Here is an 18,853-nt window from a genome sequence, read left to right on the forward strand (position 1 = left end):
CCAGTCCCCTGCCCAGCAAGCGCCGCGAGGGCAGGGTGCGTGCCTGGGCTGCCAGCGGCACGGAGCCCTGGGCACATCAAAGTTACGGGCCTGGGGACCAGGTGGGCAGGAAGGGCGAAAAGAGCCGGGTTCCAGTGAGAGCCCTTCCCAGCCTCAGCCAGGACCGAGCAGGATTCGCTGAACGGTTTCTCTTTCCTTCCTTGGCCCTCATTTCTGTCTCCCACCCGTTCCTTTCCTCTTCTCCCCCCCTCCCCTCCCCGCTGCATCTCCTCCCCTCCCACCTGTCCCCCCCCCAACCCGCCCCATGTCCTCCGCCAGGAACCTGAGCTCCGCAGACACGGGGCGCCAGGCCATGCGCAACTACACGGGTCTCATTGACTCCCTCATGGCCTACATCCAGAAATGTGTGGCAGCCGGCCGCTGTGACGACAAGGTGAGCGTCGCCCCAGGGGGCACCCCTGAACCTAGACTCCTCTCTGTCTCCAATCAGTGAGGGCGGCCTGGGACTCCAGGTCCTGGTACTTTTCTCTCCCAGATTCCACAGGGCAGGTCTGCGCTCCTGGGAGCCTTTAAGGCGTGGCCTGGTGGCCGGGAGGGACGCAGAGCCCAGCCAGCAGAGGGAACGTGCGGATGGCGAGCGGCCCGACCCTTCCTTGGCGGGTGGCGCCCAAGCAGTGGCTACAGGGGCAGGTCCTCTCCCGCACTTAGAGGCTCTGCGGCTGTGACACTTCCCTCATCTCTGTTCCTCAGTCCACGTCGTATCTACCTCGGGGGTTGTTTTAGAGACTCAGTTAATAAGCAAAACACGCAGGGAGCTCCCGGCTCAGGGCGAGCTCTCTGTGAGCGTCCGCTGCCGCCCCCAAAGGCCCTGGTAGAGCCACCCTCCCACCCCCCAGGGCTCTGGACACCTGCCCAGACAGACAGAAAGGCGAAATCGGGGCAGGAAGGTATACTGGAGGCTGAGGTCCTTCCGCACAGCAGGACGGAGACTGGCGAGCAGTCCCCAGGGGGCTGGCCGGGCATCACGGCCCCTGGGTCCTGCGCACGGTTTCCCTGGGGAGGGATTTGGCCTCCTACTCCCTCCCCTGGAAGGGACGGCCGGCTTCAGGAGACAGCCTGTCGCTTGACTGCTCAGGGTGGCCCCAGCAGCACCGTGACCTTCCGCTGTGGATGGAACACCGCCTCCACCTGGGTGACCCCGGGCCCCGGAAGTCAGGGGCTCCCAAACCCCAGCAGGGCCAAACATTAAGAGGGCAGATCTGCTGCCTCACCCCCGAGCCGGGAGGGTTTACGGAAGGAAAGCGGCAAAGATCTTGGACCGTGGCGGCGTCTGTGCCTGCCCAGGGCAGCCCGAGGGGCCCGCCCTCTCGTTGGAGGGATTGTGGCAGCAGGGACTGAGCCAGGCGTTCGGGGGCTAAGCAGAGGCTCAGCGCCGTCTCTGCTCGGCCCCTAGTCTGTGGAGAACTGCATGTGCACCCTGCACAACCTCTGCTACCGCCTGGACACCGAGGTGCCCACCCGCTACCGCCAGCTGGAGCACAACGCCCGCAATGCCTACACCGAGAAGTCCTCCACCGGCTGCTTCAGCAGCAAGAACGGCAGGATGATGGTGAGCGTGTGCGTCTGTCCGTGCGTCTGTCCGTGCGTCTGTCCGTCTGCTCCCGCTGAGTCCCCCGGATCCCACTGCCTCGTGCACCCCGCCCCTCTGCCCTGCTGGAGCCTAAGGCCAGTCCCGGGGGATGGACCCCTGCCCAACCTTGGCATCTTACGACACTGGGGGTGTGTGTGCTCGGGATGTAGGAGCTGCTCAGACCCCCGGAGATCAAAAGCTCCAGGCCCCTGTCTGCAGGCTTGTGTCTCTTGCTGTGTGACCAGTAAAGTCTCCCCCTCTTCATCTCACCCCTGAAGACTGGGGGGCATCCCGGTTCCCACCGCCTCCTGAGCCCCCCAGGTCTCCCCAGAAGCAGAGGGATGCTGCGGAGGGAGGGTGGCTGCCATCACTGTGCCGGCAGCGGGAGCCAGGCCCTGGACCACCCTTGTTGGCCCCGGGAGGGTCAAGTTCAGGCTGTGACTCTGGGAGGGGTGGAGGCGTCAGGATGTGAGACCCACAGCAGCCTCGTAGCTGGGTGGGGGCAGAGCTGGCCTGGGGCACCGATGATGCTCTGTGCCCCGTGGAAACGGCAGAGGGCACAGTTGCCCCTCACCCGCCGGGGAGCAGCTGCAGTGCACAGAGGAGGGGGCAGCGGGCGCTTCCTCATCTGGGAACCATGACCCTGAGGCTGGGGGAGCAGAATGCGTGGGTTCGGCCCCTCTCGACTTGCTTCTTGTCCCCAGAACAACAACTACGACTGCCCCCTTCCTGAGGAAGAGCCCAACCCCAAGGGCAGCAGCTGGCTTTACCACTCGAACGCCATCCGCACCTACCTGAACCTCATGGGCAAGAGCAAGAAGGACGCCACCCTGGAGGCCTGCGCCGGCGCCCTGCAAAACCTGACCGCCAGCAAGGGGCTGGTGAGCGCTCCCGCCCCGCACCTGTCTCTCCACCCACGGTCCGGGCTCAGCTCCCCGCGTCCCCATGTACCGGGGCCTGCCTGAGTCAAGGGTCCGGCATGCGTAGGCTCTGGGCCAGGCACTGGGGACGTGTGGAGGGAGCATCCTCGGCCCCTGGGACGCCCAGGTGGAGGACAGGGGCTGTGGAACCAGCCCTCCTGGATTCTGTCTGTGCCACAGAATCTGCCTCCTGGTGTCCGGCCCTGGGCTGGCCTCGGGCTCTGCCTGGGATGGGGGACAGGAAGAAGGGTGTGTTCGTGGTAGGAGAGGGGTCTCCTCTTTGCTGAACTGACAGGGGTGGAAATAGAGGGTTTGGGGTGCGGGCAGGTCCAGAGGAAGACGTGGCAGGATCGGGACAGATTTTGAGGCCACGGGCAGGGGAGGACTTGATGGACTTGAGACGTGTGCCGTGGGAGGCACGTCTGCGGCTACCCCGCCCTCCTCCTTGCTCAGGACGGAAGGGGGCGGGCGGAAGGAGGACAGGGGTGAGTTGAGGGTAAAGGAGGACCCCGCACTGAGAGGGGATAGGCCGGGGGTCTTCAAGAAGCCCACACCGGCCCGGATGGGCTGACCTGGATGGCATCTCCACGAGGCACCGGCCCGCTCTTATCCCTCCTTGACTCAAGTATGTACTGACTCCACAGAAGGCAGGGAGGTTGGCACGGGACGGTGGGCACTTCCTCAGGTGCCAGGTGCCCTCGACCCGAGGCTTCACGTGAGCAGCCGGGGCCAGGGAGGGGGAGGCAGGCAGAGCGGCAGCCGCTGGTACCGGCTCAATCCGGAAGTCGATTCTGGGGCCCCTCCCGCCGTGAATGAGGGGCCGGAGGCTTCCCTCGTTCCCTGGGCTCCAGGCTGCCCCGGGTGAGGTGCAGGTGCATGTCTGCCCGGGGCTTTGTTCTGCAGTCACCCAGGTGGGAGCAAATGTGTGTCTGTCGGGCTTCCCTGGTGGCGCAGTGGTTGAGAGTCCGCCTGCCGATGCAGGGGACAGGGGTTCGTGCCCCGGTCCGGGAAGATCCCACATGCCGCAGAGCGGCTGGGCCCTTGAGCCATGGCCGCTGAGCCTGCGCGTCCGGAGCCTGTGCTCCGCAACGGGAGAGGCCACAACAGTGAGAGGCCCGCGTAACGCAAAAAAAGAAAAAAGAAAAAAAAATGTGTGTCTGTCTCTGCTTCCAGCACGGAAGAGAGAAAGTTCTGGGGTCTCTCGGTTCGGGGTAACTGGCCTGGGGAGCCTCTGCGGCCTGCCGGGCGGCCTGGGGAGCCCAGCCAAGGCCTCACGCGTCCGTCCCTCCTCTCAGATGTCCAGCGGCATGAGCCAGCTGATCGGGCTGAAGGAGAAGGGCCTGCCTCACATCGCCAAGCTCCTGCAGTCGGGCAACTCGGACGTGGTGCGGTCCGGAGCGTCCCTCCTGAGCAACATGTCCCGCCACCCCGCGCTGCACAGGGCGATGGGTGAGCGCCGTGTGGCTCAGGCCAGCCCCCACCCCCACTTTCCAGAGCCTCCCGAAAGGTTACCCTCTGACCGCTCCCTGGGGTGGGGCGGGGAGCTGGCCCAAGAGAGGCTCGGGCATGGGAAGGGGCAGGTCACCTGAGGATGGGGCACAGGCGTGCGAGGTCCCATACGGTCCCAAGCCCCGAGTTGGAGCCGCCAGGCCCGGGGCCCCGTGGGAGCCCTCGGTCTCCTGACCCCGTGCCGCGCCCTCCTTCCTCTCCCAGGGAACCAGGTGTTCCCGGAGGTGACCAGACTCCTTAGCAGCCATACCGGCCACACCAGCAACTCGGAGGACATCCTGTCCTCGACCTGCTACACCGTGAGGAACCTGATGGCGTCGCAGCCTGCGATGGCCAAGCAGCACTTCTCCAGCGACATGATCTGCAACGTCATCAACCTGTGTCGCAGCAGGTGGGCGGCACGGGGGCCCCTCCGCGCCCTCCCCGGCCCCGCGGAGGAGCAGTGCCGCAGCCTGAGCAGGCCGTGCGGTGCAGGGGGGAGCGGCGGGGAGGCTGACCGGGAGGGAAGTCCAGAAGCCGAGCTCCTGCATCCAGGCCTCGGGCAGCACGCTTCCCGGCCAGGGGACCGAGCGACACTGAGTCCTCGTGGGCCAACGGGAGGCACCGAGCGGCAGACCCAGCCGTGCGGGAGCTGCGTCTGCTCCACGGGCTCCTCTCCTCCGAGGACAAGGCCAGGGGGTGGGACCGGGGCCCCAGAGAGAGTCCCGGGTACCTCTAGCTGGGCAGGGGCCTGGGGTTGTGCCCACTGTGTAGAGGGACCCCCCGTGGGGCTGCGCTCTCGGGCACCCAGGGGCCGCCCCACGAGGAGGTGAGGGGGGACGGAAGAGGGCGTTCGTTCATCCTCAAGTTGCTGGAGTCTCACCCTTGATGAACTTCTACCCGTGCAGCACCTCCCCCAGGGCTGCAGAGGCCGCCCGACTCCTCCTGGCTGACATGTGGTCCAGCAGGGAGCTGCAGGGGGTCCTCAGACAGGTAAGGGCCCACACCTTCCACCCCTGCCGGCGAGGCTTTCCCGCTCCTTCCCGCCACTGACTCGGGTCCGCGCGGCACAGGAAGGGAGAGGCCAGCCCCTCGGTGACTGGGATCCAGGCGCTGACACCTCTCAGCCCAGGGCCTGCGGAGGCGCTGAGCGGGTGGAGGACAGAGGAGATCCAGGAAGTGCCGCGGAGGCCTGGGGGTGGGGGGTCTTCTGGGAACGAACTGGGAAGCAGGCGGACCAAAGGCGCATCATGCGCTTGGGGGCACGTGTGCCGTCTGGCTGGGAAGGCGGGTTTGGGCCGCATGGCGAGACCCAATCAAGTTTAGACTAAAGGGTTTGCTTTTGGCGCTGGGGAGCCATTGAGCGTTTGGAGGAGAGAGTGACATGCTGAAACCAGCCCTAGGAAGTCTCCTTGCATGCATTGCAGGGTGGAGTGGACACGAGACCAGGCTGCTGGATTTGTCCGGTGGCAACCTTGCCCCTCTGACCCCAGCCGCACGGTCGGGTCCAGTTCTGTAGGAGCCCTTCATGCTGACTGACCTCCTTTCCCATCTCAGGGGCAGCCGCTCTTTAGACCGAGGTGTCAGCAGCGGTGAGGGTGGCCATGAAGGGCAGGGGCAGAAGAAACAGGCGGGTTGGGCTTCTGGCTGGAGACCCTGTGGTTACGTTTAGAAACGGATCAGCCAGGGAAGCGGGGGAGGGTCAGGGGCTTCTGAGGGAGGAGAGAGGGGAGCCCTGATGGAGAGGTGGAGTCTGGGGTCCGCGTGCGGGGCCTGGGGAGAGAGGCCAGGCTGTGTGCAGACGGCTGCATGTCCACACGGGACAAGCCACGGGCACGGGCAGCACGTCTGCAGAGAAGTCTTGGGGAACAAAGGCGGAAGCAGGGAGAAGACCCTCCCTGGGGGCCGAGGGGAGATGGGAACAGGAAGGGCCTGGATCTGGGCATCCAGAAGTCTCCGGTGACTCGGGCACAGCTGTCAAAGGGGGGGAGGGGGAGCCCCATGGGGCCCACTGCAAGGGGGAGGGCGGGGGCTGGGAGGGGACCTGATCACCTCAGTTTGGCCAGAGGGCAGGGAGACAAAAGAATGCATAAAAAGCCACCTGTTTAATGACATTTCTGCAGGGAAAGTGAAGGAGGAGAAGGAAGGCGGGGGCGGGGGTTGGGGACAGGGTCCTGGAGGCTCAGGAACTGCCTGACCAGGCAGGGGAGGGGATGGGAGGACAGCCCCCTGGGCAGGAGAAGGACGGCTCTTCCTCCAGCACGGTGGGGAGACAGGTGGCCGGGGCCGTGTGAAGCCACTGCTGGTGGTGGCCCTTGTCCTGCTCTTGGGCAGGTGGGCTTGGCCATGTGATAGCTGCCAGGAAGGCCTCGTGGAGGGGAGGTGGGTGAGAGGACCAGGGAGCGCTTCCTCCAGCTGCTCCGAGGTGGCCCGAGGGTTGGGCTCCCCCAGATACGGAGGCGGCACCCGCCCGGGACACACAGAGAGTCCCCCGGTCAGGCTCTCCTGGGCCACGCAGTTGGAGCCAGCTTTGACCACAGCCCCAAAGGGACTGGCCTGGTGCTTCGGTGCTCATCCACCTTCACGAGACTGTTGCATCCCCAGTGAGGCCGCCATGGGCTTGGTCCCTCCTGCAGACCAGGGAGACGGGGCCCCGGAGTCGGCCTTGACTCGGCCAGTTGGAGGACAGCGGGGCTGGGACCCAGGACTCGACTCTCCCGGGACCTTCCACCACATCCCGCCAAGCTTGGCAGGAGAGAGCCTGCAAACCTGCAGGAGACGGGGGGTGGGGGGGGTGATCACGTTTCCCATGCCCAGACCAGGTGGGACCGGGGCTTCGAACCGCCTGCCTTGGTCCCCTGTGTCCCCACCGGTCAGTGAGCGCTGACGAGGCTCTCAGAGGCCAGGGCTGGAGCCAGGCGCCCCTTCTCAAGGGCCGCCCTCGGTCACTCCAGAGCATGTACTGAGCACCTGCCGTCTGCTGTGAGACACACAGGAGTGAGATTCAGCCTCTGCTCGGCACGCTCTCGGGGCTGGTAAGGTTGGAGGTGGCAGAGCACACAGGTAGACAGAGCCCATGACCCTTCCGCCCCGCCGGGCATGACCTCCCTGCCAAGAGCTCTTGTCGGGATTCATCTTTTTCAAAAGCGGGGCCAGTCAGAGGAAGAAACAAACAATTTTTCTAACCTGATTCCGGTGGCTGCTCTGTTTCTAGAGTGACAAGCAGTCGCTAGACCCTCACGCCTGGATTCAGGTTTCTGTGATGGCGAGTAGGGTGTTCCGTTGTGCGGAAGGCCAGACCCATCTCACTAACTCGTGAGTGTCAGGGACCTCACGCTTGGTCACACGTTTAATCAGGCCAGTTTTAGCCCCGACACACGTGCAGAGTGTGTCCAGAGAGCTTCGCGCAAGCTCGAGGACGCTTGGGGGCAGCCTCTGGCCGCGTGGACGCCCGCACTGGTCCGTCCTGTGATGTTTCATAGAGCTCCCGTTTCTCCTCCGCAGCAAGGTTTCGATAGGAGCATGCTGGGAACCTTAGCTGGGGCCAGCAGCCTCAGGAACTTCTCCTCCCGATTCTAAGAAGAGGCTGCCCAAGCAAGTTCAGCTTGCAGGTAAGAGTCGGCCCATCCAGGGCAGGGGGCGCCCCCGGGACCCCTACCACGGCGTCAGCCAGTCCCAGAGAAAGGAGCCAGGCGGTGCTCCCCAGGGATGCAGAAGCATCCTTCAGTCCAGCTGACACACGGTGAGGCTGTCTGTGAGGACAGCCGTGTAGACTGCCTGGCCAGTGACCATCCCACACAGGATGTTAGGGGTGTGCAATGTCCTGGTAGCATCGACAGGCCAGAGGTCTGGGCAGAACTGCTGGGTACAGCCGTGTGCGTTGCACACTGCACGACCCAGGTGGTACCATTCACGTGGACTGCAGTGTGCGTGGCGCCCCTGCAGTGACACCATGTGTCGTTTGGGGTTTGGGCTTCTCCCGCTCACCACCCTCTCCTTTTTATAATCCACCCTCCAGTCTCTGCAACATGCCTAGTGTGGACAAGCTTGTTTCCAGCTGAGGATTCTAGGGACCAAAACCTCAGATCCAGTATCTGTGACAAAGGCTCATAAATAAGCCTTAGCCTCCGTTAGACTCACCTGGGATGCTTGCTAAACTGCGCACTCCTGGTCCCAGCCCCAGCAGTTCTGATTCAGTGGCTCCGGAGCGGGGTCCAGGAAAATACATTGTTAAACAAGCGTCCAAAGTGATTCTGATGCAGGTAAGCCCAGGACCAGGCTTAGGTGCTCAAACCAGACCTCGTCAACCCTCGAGGGTCAGCAGAGGCAGGCAGCCCTAGGGTGGAGCCGTCTGCAAAGAGCCAGGGCTGGGACAGGGTGTCCTGAGCTGAAGGGGACTTCCTCGTGCCCCGGCTATCGCCAGGACCCCAATCCCAGCACCCGGGGAGGGTCCTGGCTGGGGTAGGGGCTAGAACTTCAGTCCAGATGAAGTGGATTCCAAACCCCCGGAAGGCAGGCTTAGACCTCAGACATGTCCCTTAGACCTCAGACACCCACTCCTGGCAAATGGGCTCCAACAACATGAGGACAGGCAAGGAGAGGAGACCCAAACCAGCAGATGCCTGAGGCACGCAGTCGCGGCGTTCGGTGCTGCGCTGGCCACCGGGGGCGGGGTGGGGTGGGGGGCAGCTCTGACCCAACAGGAGCAACCTGTGAACGTGTCGAGGGCGACCCTGACCCCAGGCTCAGGCCTGGGCACGTCTGTGCAGACGTGGTGAGGGGGACAGCCCTGGCGAGGCCGGTGGCGCGGCTGCCCCCCTGTGGGCACTCACGAGAGCCCTTGTCCTTTTCCAGACGCGATACGATCCAGCTGAGAAGACTCGGGCCTTGCTGGAGGGGTATTCTGTCCAGCTGCACAGTATTGGGAAATGTTTAACCACAGCTGAGAGCAAACCGGGACGCTGTGGATGACAAGAATACGTTTAGATTCTTTTTTTTTTTTTCTTGGGGGAACTGACAGGCAATGGGGGTTGGGGAGGGTTGGGGGGCTTTCTTCAGTTAAGGGAGCTTACATCTGATGTCAATACTTCTTTGGCCGAGAAATGGTACATATACATGTGTATAGTGTGTGTGTGTGTGTGTGTGTGTGTGTGTGGGCGCGCGCGCGCGTGTGTGCATGTGCTGAGAGCAGGACCTGAAACTGCAAAGAGCTGTGTGAGCTGCCGGACTGCAGCTCACGGTGGTGGAGGGACTCGCCCTCACGGGCGCGGACAATGTGTGCTTTGGGTGTAGCTTCCCCGTCGTCCTGAGCTGTGTGTGCCGGGGCAGGGGCCACGCCAGCGCCAGGCCCACCGGGACCTCTGCAGGGGGCGGGGCGCGGGGGGGAATATGTGAGGCCGGGGGCTCAACCCCCGCTAAGAGGCAGCTCTGCAGGAAGGGAGGCTGGCGGGGTTCGGTGTATCTCCTGGGAAGATCTAGTTGTGCGCTTGTGCGGCCCAGCCCCCGGTGCCACGCGGCCGTCTGCAAGATGGGCCAGGACAGGCACGCTGGCTTTGCTGTGTGAAGGCTGTCCCGAGGGTAGGTGCCAGAGAGGGGGCCTGGCCATTCTCGCGGGCTGTGTACCCGTCAGAGCAGGCTCAGCCTGGGAAGCCCCTGCCTTCCGGGGGCTTGGAATCCACTTGTTGCAGGAGAAGGAAGGAAGGATGGTGCTCAAGGCCCAGCAGCTGTTCAGGGACTGGCAGCTTGGTCCTCGTGTTCCCAGCGGAGGGGCAGGCTGGGCCAGGCAGGGAGTCAGCCAGGAGGGTCCTGCCCTGTGCGCCTGCCGAGATCCAAGCGAGGGAGTGTTTTGGGTCCCAGGAGACTCGGAGGAAGGGAATTTGGATAGAACAGGAAGGGGAGCCGCCCCCGTCCCAGCCAGAGGCCGCTCGCTTCTTCCCCGACCCCAGCCCTCTGTCTCTACTTTGTGCAAACCGCAGGGGACGTGATAAGAGGCCCACCAGGGACACTGGCCACCCCAGACCCCAGACTCCTGTGCATTTCAGATGAGAAGTAGAGGAGGGGCCTCCGGAGAAGGGCTGTGGAAATGGTCCTTGGTCTGCACTGTAGGACAGGGCAGGACACAGCGTCCCCGCCAAGCGGCACTGGTGGTGATCGAGGCGGACTGGCTGCCTCGTCCTCCCTCCTCCCTCCTCCCGGCCTGGAGTTCCCCCCACGCCCCGTCCAGCCCCACCGCTCACCCCAGCAGTCAGAGCCTCTGCACTGAGGACCCTCCTGATGAGAGATGTGGCAGCAGGACGGGACTAGGGAGCGGGTGGGGAACAGACCCGAGATGACGGGCCACGCAGCCAGGCGTGCTCTGGTGCTGGGTCTGTGCCGCGTCCTCCCCGCCCCTCGTGGTGGTGGCTTACCTCTCTCTCAGGGCCCGTGGGGAGCTGGTGCCAGTAGACTGTCCCCTCTGCCATCCCTCAGGGCCCAGAGGAACTGGTTTCTCAAAGAAACACGTACAGAGCCCGGCAGTGTTGTAAGCACTCTGGATACGTCAGTGAACGGAGAGGCCACACCCCCGTCTCACGTTCTCCTGCAGGAAGGAGGGGCCCTGGGGTCCCTGGCGTTAGGGGTCCCCAGTGTGAGAGGACCATGCAGTCCAGTCAGGGCGAGAGGGAACTAGCCGATGACCCTGTGGGGGTGCCCCTTCCCTCGGCTTTCCTTCCCCCGCAGGGTTGGGAACCGGGGCCCAGCTTCTGCCTTGGGGATGGGCAGCTTTCCAGACCCCCGTGGGCCAGGCGGACCGTCAGGCCAGGCCTGGCTTTGGTCACCTCTCTCATGACTTCTGAGGCCAGCCTCCTGGGCCTGTCGCTTTGGAAGAGGCAGACCTTGGAGGGGCCTGTGGATAAATTTCCTACAGAAGGAGCGCGGGGTCCGCTGAGGCACAGCTCAGGATGTGAAGCACACGTCAGCCGCGCGCTGTCGGGCTCGACACCCGGAACAGGACGGTCCAACGCCGAGTGGGGGAGGACCCTGTCCTCCCTGTCGCTGCCCCGACCCAGGGCCTCCTGCGCGAAAGACAGACCTGGTCACTGGCCACCGGCAGCCGGTGCAGCGGGGCCGGCCTAGCAGCGCAGACTCAGCCGCCCCCGGGACGCAGAGGCAGAGCTGGTCCCATCCACCCTGGAGCCTGGCGGGGGCGGGGGCAGCTGGGACAGTGAGGAAGGGGCTCTGGCTGGGCAGGGAGGGAGGGTGGGGCACTCTGCAGCCCGTGCCCCCGCCCCCGCTCCATGTTTGCGGAGGAACCTAGCGCTGGCCAGGCCCATTTCCCTGGGGGGTACACTGTGCGTTTGCTTTTTTTGGAAATATAGGAAATCAATAAATTGCTGGCATTTCTTTGAACACTTCCGAGCAGTGGATTATTGGGGGAGCTGCTGAGGGCCGAGGGGATCCCCTCTCACTGACCCTGCGCCAGGCAAGGACTGGGGTCACCGTGCGGGGGCACCACCCGCTCCGGGTCCCACATTCCGTCCTCGTCTCCAGGACACTGGTGTGGCTGCGCTAATCTTACAAATAAGTCACGTGGGGCTTAGGGAGGGGATAGACAAGCCCAGTGTCCCACAGCCTGTAAAGGGAAAGCCACCCCCAGGGGAACATGTCCAGGCAGGCCCTGGGGGATGTGAGCTTCAGGGCTATAAAGGGAGCTCCCGTTTACTGAAAGCACGTTCTCCCTGGGTCCTGCAGGACGGGCTGGGGCCCCCTGCCTCAAGAGGCTCGTAAGGGACGTGGCAGGCGCACGGAACTTTCTAAGTCACGGGGAATAAGCTCCAAGTGGTGGTCAGACGTATGGCTGTGGGCTCCCAGATGGAGGAGGCTGGAGAGGACTCTTCTCAGCCTGGGAGGGCAGTGACCTCTGTGTAGAGCCCATGGACCTGACCTCTGGGTCATCCCTCAGTTGGTGACGGTCAGCAAGGCCAGGGAGGAGGGCTCTACCTCAGCCTAGCGGGAGAAAGACGGCCTGTCTGGGGCCCAGATTGTTGATACACCAGGTCTGGGGCCTCCAAAACATGAGATCAAACTACAGCTTCAAAACCAATAAGCATTTGGACTTCCCTGGTGGCGCAGTGGTTAAGAATCCGCCTGCCAACGCACGGGACATGGGTTCAAGCCCTGGTCCGGGAAGATCCCACATGCTGCAGAGCAGCTAAGCCCGTGAGCCACAACTACTGAGCCCACGTGCCACAACTACTGAGCCTGCGCACCTAGAGCCCAAGCTCCGCAACAAGAGAAGCCACCGTGATGAGAAGCCTGCGCACCGCAACGAAGGGTAGCCCCGGCTCTCCGCAACTAGAGAAAGCCCGCGCGCAGCAGCGAAGACCCAATGCAGCCAAAAATAAATAAATTAATTATTTTTAAAATGGCTGCTTAATTAGAAAAAAAGATCAATAAGCGTTTAACTGGTGAGCTGTCACTTAACCAAAGCGTACACACAGGAAAGCGCACGGCTTCGGTACGGGTGGCTCTGTGAATCTCTGCCAACTGAGCGCAGAGCGCCAGCCCCCAGATCAGGAACAGAAAGTGACCGGCTCCCGGTGGCCCTCAGGCCTCGCTTGTGTCTGTCCTGCTCCCCAGGGCAGCCCCTGTCCTGACCGACCTGTGCTTCTTATAAACGGAGTCGGCACGCCCTTCGGCCCTCCCCGCAGCTCATGTTCACGGGGATCATCCGCTGCTGCTCTGGGTCACGGTCACTGCTGTGAAGCAGCTCTTTCACGACGACCCTACGATGCAAAATACAACGTTCCGTCCCCACCGTCCTCATGTCCAGCGTTTACAAACGTGGAAACCACGTGTGGATTCGTCGTCTCCCTGCCCAGGAGTCCCCACAGGTGATGTGATGACAGAAAGTAAAACTGACGGTAAAGAACTCCGATCTATGTGGTCGTGGTGCATTTAATGTGTACGGGTGCTGAAGGGACGTGATGTCGCTGTCCCTGGTCAAGGGGGCACAGGCCCTTCTGGCCCCTCAGGATTTGCAGATGGGAGTGGGAGGCCTCGGGGGTCCCAGGGCAGAGGGAGCGCAGAGCGGGGGCGCCAGGAGCCGCTGCAAGCCTGGACTGTGCGGAGGTGTCTCCTGAGCCCTGAGCCTGAGTCTCCCAGACCCCAGGCCCAGGTTGCCCACAGCCAGTCCACCCCGAGCTGTGATGCCGTTTCTTCCTGGAGTCCAGGCTGCCCTGGAGACCCTGCAGGCCTCACTCGTCACCTCTTAGCACGCAGGGCGTTCTGCCGCCCAGCGCACCCAGAGAAAGAGTGAACGGAACTTACTCATCCTAACAACAGGCTTTTTACTTGAGGGACCACAAAATAACCCTGTTACCTTGCAAAGCCTTAGGGTGTTCGTTTGCTTCCCCTGGTGAGGCAGGCAGAGCTCAGGGGACTAACGTCCCCTTCATAGAAGAGGAAACAGGCCCAGGGACGCTGGCCCAGAGCCACACGGCACGGCTGCGGCACAAGCGGGGCGGGACCCGGCCTCCTGGGGCCCAGCCCACGGGGACATCCCAGTGTCAGAACTGAGGACCCCGTAAACAGCCGGACACGGGGGCTCCGCTGTGTCATTCAAGCTTCAGTGATGCCTCCTAGGATCTCACGTCTGGTGCCAGGGCTGCTGGGCCGACGTGCTGATGAAGAGAAAGTTCTGATCCATGGAAGCTCGGATCCCAGAAATGCTGTGAGGGTCACCCCGTCTGGGACCGGCTTGGTTAGAATATGGGGCTAATGAGAGCGAGGCCACGGGGCAAACTATGCCTCAGTGACCCCAGCAAGCGTCCCGCAGCCTGACTGGTCATCCTCTGGCTCAGCAGAGGACTGATGTCACTGGCCAGCGTGTCAGCCCTCTCGGGGACGCACGTCAACGCCAATGAGCTGCCTGACGGCGGATCAGCAGGGCCCCATGTAAGAAAGGACTTCACGCCCTTCAGCCAACCAGTTGGAAGTTTCATGACTGGTGAATTAATAAAAAAGCACTCTGGCATTTATCAAGTGGTTCTGAATCTCTGGGCCACAAATGCCACCCCTTCCACACAAGGCCATTAAAATCCCACCCTCTGCACCTCTGTCAGAAAGAAAACTTCACCTGGGTCTCCATGACCAAGGGGACCCCCGGTGAGCCTAGTGTGTCGTTCTGGTCGAGCCTAGTGCCTCGCATCCCTGCATTCTGGGGCCTGAAGTTGTCCTGGAGGACAGCTGGGCCGTGGGGACAGGTAGACGTACAGAGCAATGACCACACATTAATCACCTAAATCTTTATATCGATGCCACAAGGTAGGCATGACCACTCCCAGTTCGCAGATAAAGAAACTACGGTTCAGGGCTTCCTTGGTGGCGCAGTGGTTGAGAATCCGCCTGCCAATGCAGGGGACACGGGTTCGAGCCCTGGTCCGGGAAGATCCCACATGCCGCGGAGCAACTAAGCCCGTGCGCCACAACTACTGAGCCTGAGCTCTAGAGCCCGCGAGCCACAACTACTGAGCTTGCGTGCCACAACTACTAAAGCCCGCGTGCCTAGAGCCCACGCTCCGCAACGAGAAGCCACTGTGATGAGAAGCCTCTGCACCGCAACAAAGAGTAGCCCCCGCTCGCCGCAACTAGAGAAAGCCTGCGTGCAGCAACGAACACCCAACACAGCCAAAATTAAATAAAATAAATAAATTTATTTTTTAAGAAAAAGAAACTACGGTTCAGAGAGGCTGAGTAACTTGTTCAAGGTCACCCAGCTAGTAGGTGACAGACTTGGGATTTGAACATGGTCTGATGCCCAGGTTCCCACTCTTCCCCCCTTTAGCTGCATGTAGGCAGCAGTTGCCCACAGTCAGGCCAACTCCCACACTGCCCTCCGGGGACTGTGTGAGCCCGAACCTCGGCGCCCGCCTGCCCCAGCTCCCGGCCGGGCAGGAGCGGGGGTACCCAGGGTTGGTGCCCGGACCCCACAGCCTCCCGCCTCAGTGTCTGCCTGAGGCGGGAGGCCCAGCCGATGCAGCTGGCAAGTCAGGCATGAGGACTGGCCCTGCCAGCTCCACCTCCGTCCAACCACAGCGTCAGCAGAAGCCCAGGCTGCCACCCACCCTCCAGGTGGGCAAGACAGGGCGCTTCCCTCCGCCCTTTTACAACCAGCCGGGGTGCCAGCTCCAGGCCAGGCTGGTGGATTTGAGAGAACCATCGCATTTGGGACTCAAAACAAAGGCTGGTGAGGACAACCTGCCCCACAGAGCCTGGGCAAGGCGACGTCGCCTCGACCCCACGGCCGCTGTCCAGAGGGCGGTGGGGAGAAGCTCCCCCAGTGTCAGCCTCCCACCCACCAGAGCCTCACATGAAAGCCTTCATAACTGGTGTATGTGCATATGTGTGTGTGCGTGTGTGTGCATGTGTGTGTGTGTGTGTGCGTGTGTGCGTGTGTGTGCATTGTTGCATGTGTGCATTGTGTGTGCATGTGTGCGTGTGTATAGAAAGGAATCAGATTAGCGTTTCCCTAAGTTATTCCCACAGGACGTTCTTAGGTGCTAAGTGACAAAGGAGGTCTAAGCTTCGGAGACTCTAAATGAGGTTAAGCACTTAGCGTTCATCACTCAGGACCCCCAGAAGCTTTAAGTGCTCGCACACATGGCAGCAGAGAGAGCGAGAAAGAGGGAGGAGGTGACGTGAGTCCCCCGCCCCAACCTTGTCTCCCTGCAGGGAGCCAGTCTGGGCCCGTCTGCCGCAGCCCAGGTGAAGGGAGATTCTGAGGCCCCGGGCAGACATCCCCCTGGAGCACGTTAGTGGCAGACCAGCCAGGCATGGCCTGAGGGGGCCTCTGCCTCAGCTGAGAGGGTCCCATGACGGGACAGCCTCCCAGGGGAGTTGGTGTGTCCAGGTTTCAGCCAGCAGGAGAGGCTGGTGGGCAGGCTGCGGTCAAAGGGGGATTCAGGATGGGGCCCGAGCAGACCTGCGTCATTATTTACAGAATTTGAGACGCCCCCTCCTCTGTCCCCAGTCAGCCTGACCCGCTGACCCAGATTCCCAGAATCTCCATCTTGTCGGGGTTGGAACAGCAAGAGGGACCTCGCTCAGTAATTCTCAAGCTGTAACGTGCATGTGGCCCCTTGGAATCGGGTTAAAACGCAGGCTCTGAGCTTCTGCGTTTTCGCCAGCCCCCGAGGGGTGCTCCTGCCGCGCGGCTGTGGGCCACACTTAGCAGCGAGGTCCTAGCCAGTCCAGGAGGGCTCCCTGGAAGAGCAGACCTACTAGAGAGGGGAGACCGGAGGGAAAAGATACCAGGAAGCAGAGCTGGGGCGGCAGAATTATAGGAAAGTGGGGAGAGCCTGACAGCGAGACCTTTGGGGGCCCGGACTTGAAGCAGGCACAGGGTGGGAGGCCCAGAAGGTGGACGCCAAGGCCGAGCAGCTGGCCAAGTCTGCCCCGGACCCCACGGGGAGGGTGACAGTAATTCACCTGCAAGGCCTGGGCACCCCACCCAGATAAGCCCTAATTCCTTGGAAGAGGGGTGTGCCGTCAGCTCCCCCCGCGGCTGGGGGCTGCAGGGCAGGGCAGGGTGGGCCCATCTTCCCATGACCAGCGGTCCCAGGCTTGACTCAGGAGGGAGAGAGCAGGAAGGAGGGGCGGCCAAGGCCCGCCCTGTGCCCTGGGCTGGGTGAGGGGAGCCTAAGCTGCGGGAATCTGCGGGGAGGCAGAGGGGAGCTGGGCACCCCCGGGAAGGAGAAGGACAGGGGACACACACAGTATCCGAGATGCCAGCAAACACTCCCAGGCCTCCCCCAGCTGCTGCTCCAAGCTCTCAGATCTAAATATGCTCGTTTCCTCCTCACAATGACCCAGTGGTCACGTCACCCCGTTTTACAGACGAAGAAACGGAGGCACAGGAAGGGCACCGAGCAAGTCTGTGGTACAACTGGGACTAATCCAGGGCGGGTGGCTTCAGAGGCTGTGCACTTAACAACGGGCTCCGGGGCACCCAGGGGCTCCCCACTCCCCACCTGCCCCCCACCCCGGCCCAGCCCCGGCCCAGCAGGTGCAGGATGGGGTCTGATGGCCCGAACAACGGTCCCACTGTCGGCCGGCAAGGCAGCCCAATCTCCTTCCTGGGAAAAACGCCTTTCCTACTGGTCCCCCCAACCATTCACTCAGGGCCCTGTAGCCCTGGCCTCTCCATTGCCAGCAGCTGAAAACTCTGTGAGTTCCCTTCCAGTGATAAATTCTTCTGAGTGTCAAATATCCAACTGCCCCGGCCCCAGGGCCACGAATCTCTCTGTTCCTTTCCCAGCAGCAAGATTCTCTCTGACCTTTTTAGAGCACTGGGGATGGGCGACCCGTCCAGTGCCAAGCCTCGACTCCCTGGGGATACATGGTCGTTCATTCATTCATTCACTCAACAAACAGTTACTGCACACTTTGTGCGCCAGCCACAGTCTTGATGCTGGGGATTCAGATGGGAATTCGGCAAAAAAGACAAATCCTGGGTCTCTTAGAGCTTACAGTGAATGGAGAGAGACAGAAGAAAACCAAGATAAACAGTGAAAACACACAGTATGCAGACAATGAATAATAAAACAGGAAAGGGGCTGGAAGCGCCACGGGGAGGGGAGGGCACAGCAGGGTTAGCCTTTGTGCCAGGGATGCCCAACTCCAAGAGGCGAGGTTTCCTTATGAAAGTCTCATTTTTATCTCAGTAACGGCCACAACCGAGCCCCAGGGAAGCCCCTGCCCTGCAGGGTGGTGGGTCAAGGTGCCGGACTTAGCCGTTTTAGTTCTTTCAACCGTCACATCTTAGCCATGAAAACTCCACCCTAACCCACCTCAAACGCCTGCTTCATATTCAACTCACAGCTCCCCGCCTTCCCCGCCGCCAGCACGCATAGATCTGGGGGACAGGGCCTGCGCTCCGCCACCCCCCATGCCTCTTTCCACGCGGACCCCACTCGTGGGGGTGGGCCAGGGGAAGGAGACAGCGGCTCTTACCTGGTCCCATGGGTGTCAGGACATTCCCCTCCCCTCCACGGAGAGGCTCCATCGGGTCCTCTGCTTCATCGTCCGCAGGCTCAGAGGGGCCGGAGGGCGCGCGAGAGGTGGGCCGTGGAGGGGATAGTCCAAGCAGCAGACTCACCGGACTGCAGCTCTGGGCCACGCTGTGATGCGCCCACTTCTCTTCAGGGACACTAAACCATGCCCTGGGACCCCACGCTCCCAGCCCCCCAGCTTTCCACAGTCAAGCCCCCCAAACCGCCTTCTCTTGCCCTGGGGGAGGGGTAGCTACTTTGAGCCTTTCTAGAGCTTACGGTGACCCGTCCCCATCCTGTCCCCTGCAGCTGGTCCCACAGTGCCCTACACGCACCTCGACCTCCGTGGATGGGAGAAACCCTGGAAAGGCCAGGCCTCCCCAGCCGTGGTAGCCAAGGCCCTGGCCAGCGGCCCAACCTGTTTCTTCCACCCCGTCTCTTCTGACTCTGGGAGGACCTTGAGCCCCATCACAGCCCCCCGTCCAAGCTCCCCCAAGCCCCACCGGCCACACGCAGTCACCCCTGGGCCCCCTCCTGGGTCTGGGGGTGTCCGGGGCACACACAGGTGGTGTGGTCTGCCCCACGGAGGTCGCGCCCAGGGTAGAGGCCTCGCGGGCCCTGGATCATGGCAGGAAGCCTGTGGCTAGAGCAGCAGTGGTGGGAGTGCAGGCACTCTTTCCAGTCCGGGCCACAGGAGCCCTCATGGCAGAACGCAGGATGGCTGCATCCCAAAGCCCGCGGCTGAGCCCAACTGCCTGTGTGTTTCTCCTGTAGCAAGACTGTCCTGG

General features: G+C 62.5%; 1 protein-coding gene across 1 annotated transcript in view; it reads left to right on the forward strand.

The window, feature by feature from the left end:
• PKP1 (plakophilin 1) overlaps positions 1-11,424 on the forward strand; it is a 43,991-nt gene extending 32,567 nt beyond the window's left edge. Inside the window, exons 7-14 of the mRNA XM_067729868.1 lie at positions 319-433; positions 1,454-1,609; positions 2,335-2,511; positions 3,846-3,999; positions 4,264-4,450; positions 4,947-5,031; positions 7,543-7,649; positions 8,893-11,424. Of these exons, the coding sequence (XP_067585969.1) occupies positions 319-433; positions 1,454-1,609; positions 2,335-2,511; positions 3,846-3,999; positions 4,264-4,450; positions 4,947-5,031; positions 7,543-7,617 (949 nt within the window). The 3' untranslated portion in view covers positions 7,618-7,649; positions 8,893-11,424. The remainder of the gene's footprint in view (positions 1-318; positions 434-1,453; positions 1,610-2,334; positions 2,512-3,845; positions 4,000-4,263; positions 4,451-4,946; positions 5,032-7,542; positions 7,650-8,892) is intronic.
• The last annotated feature ends 7,429 nt before the right edge of the window (positions 11,425-18,853 follow it).

This window comes from Pseudorca crassidens, chromosome 2, assembly GCF_039906515.1.
Source record: "Pseudorca crassidens isolate mPseCra1 chromosome 2, mPseCra1.hap1, whole genome shotgun sequence".
In the NCBI taxonomy this organism is placed as follows: domain Eukaryota; kingdom Metazoa; phylum Chordata; class Mammalia; order Artiodactyla; family Delphinidae; genus Pseudorca; species Pseudorca crassidens.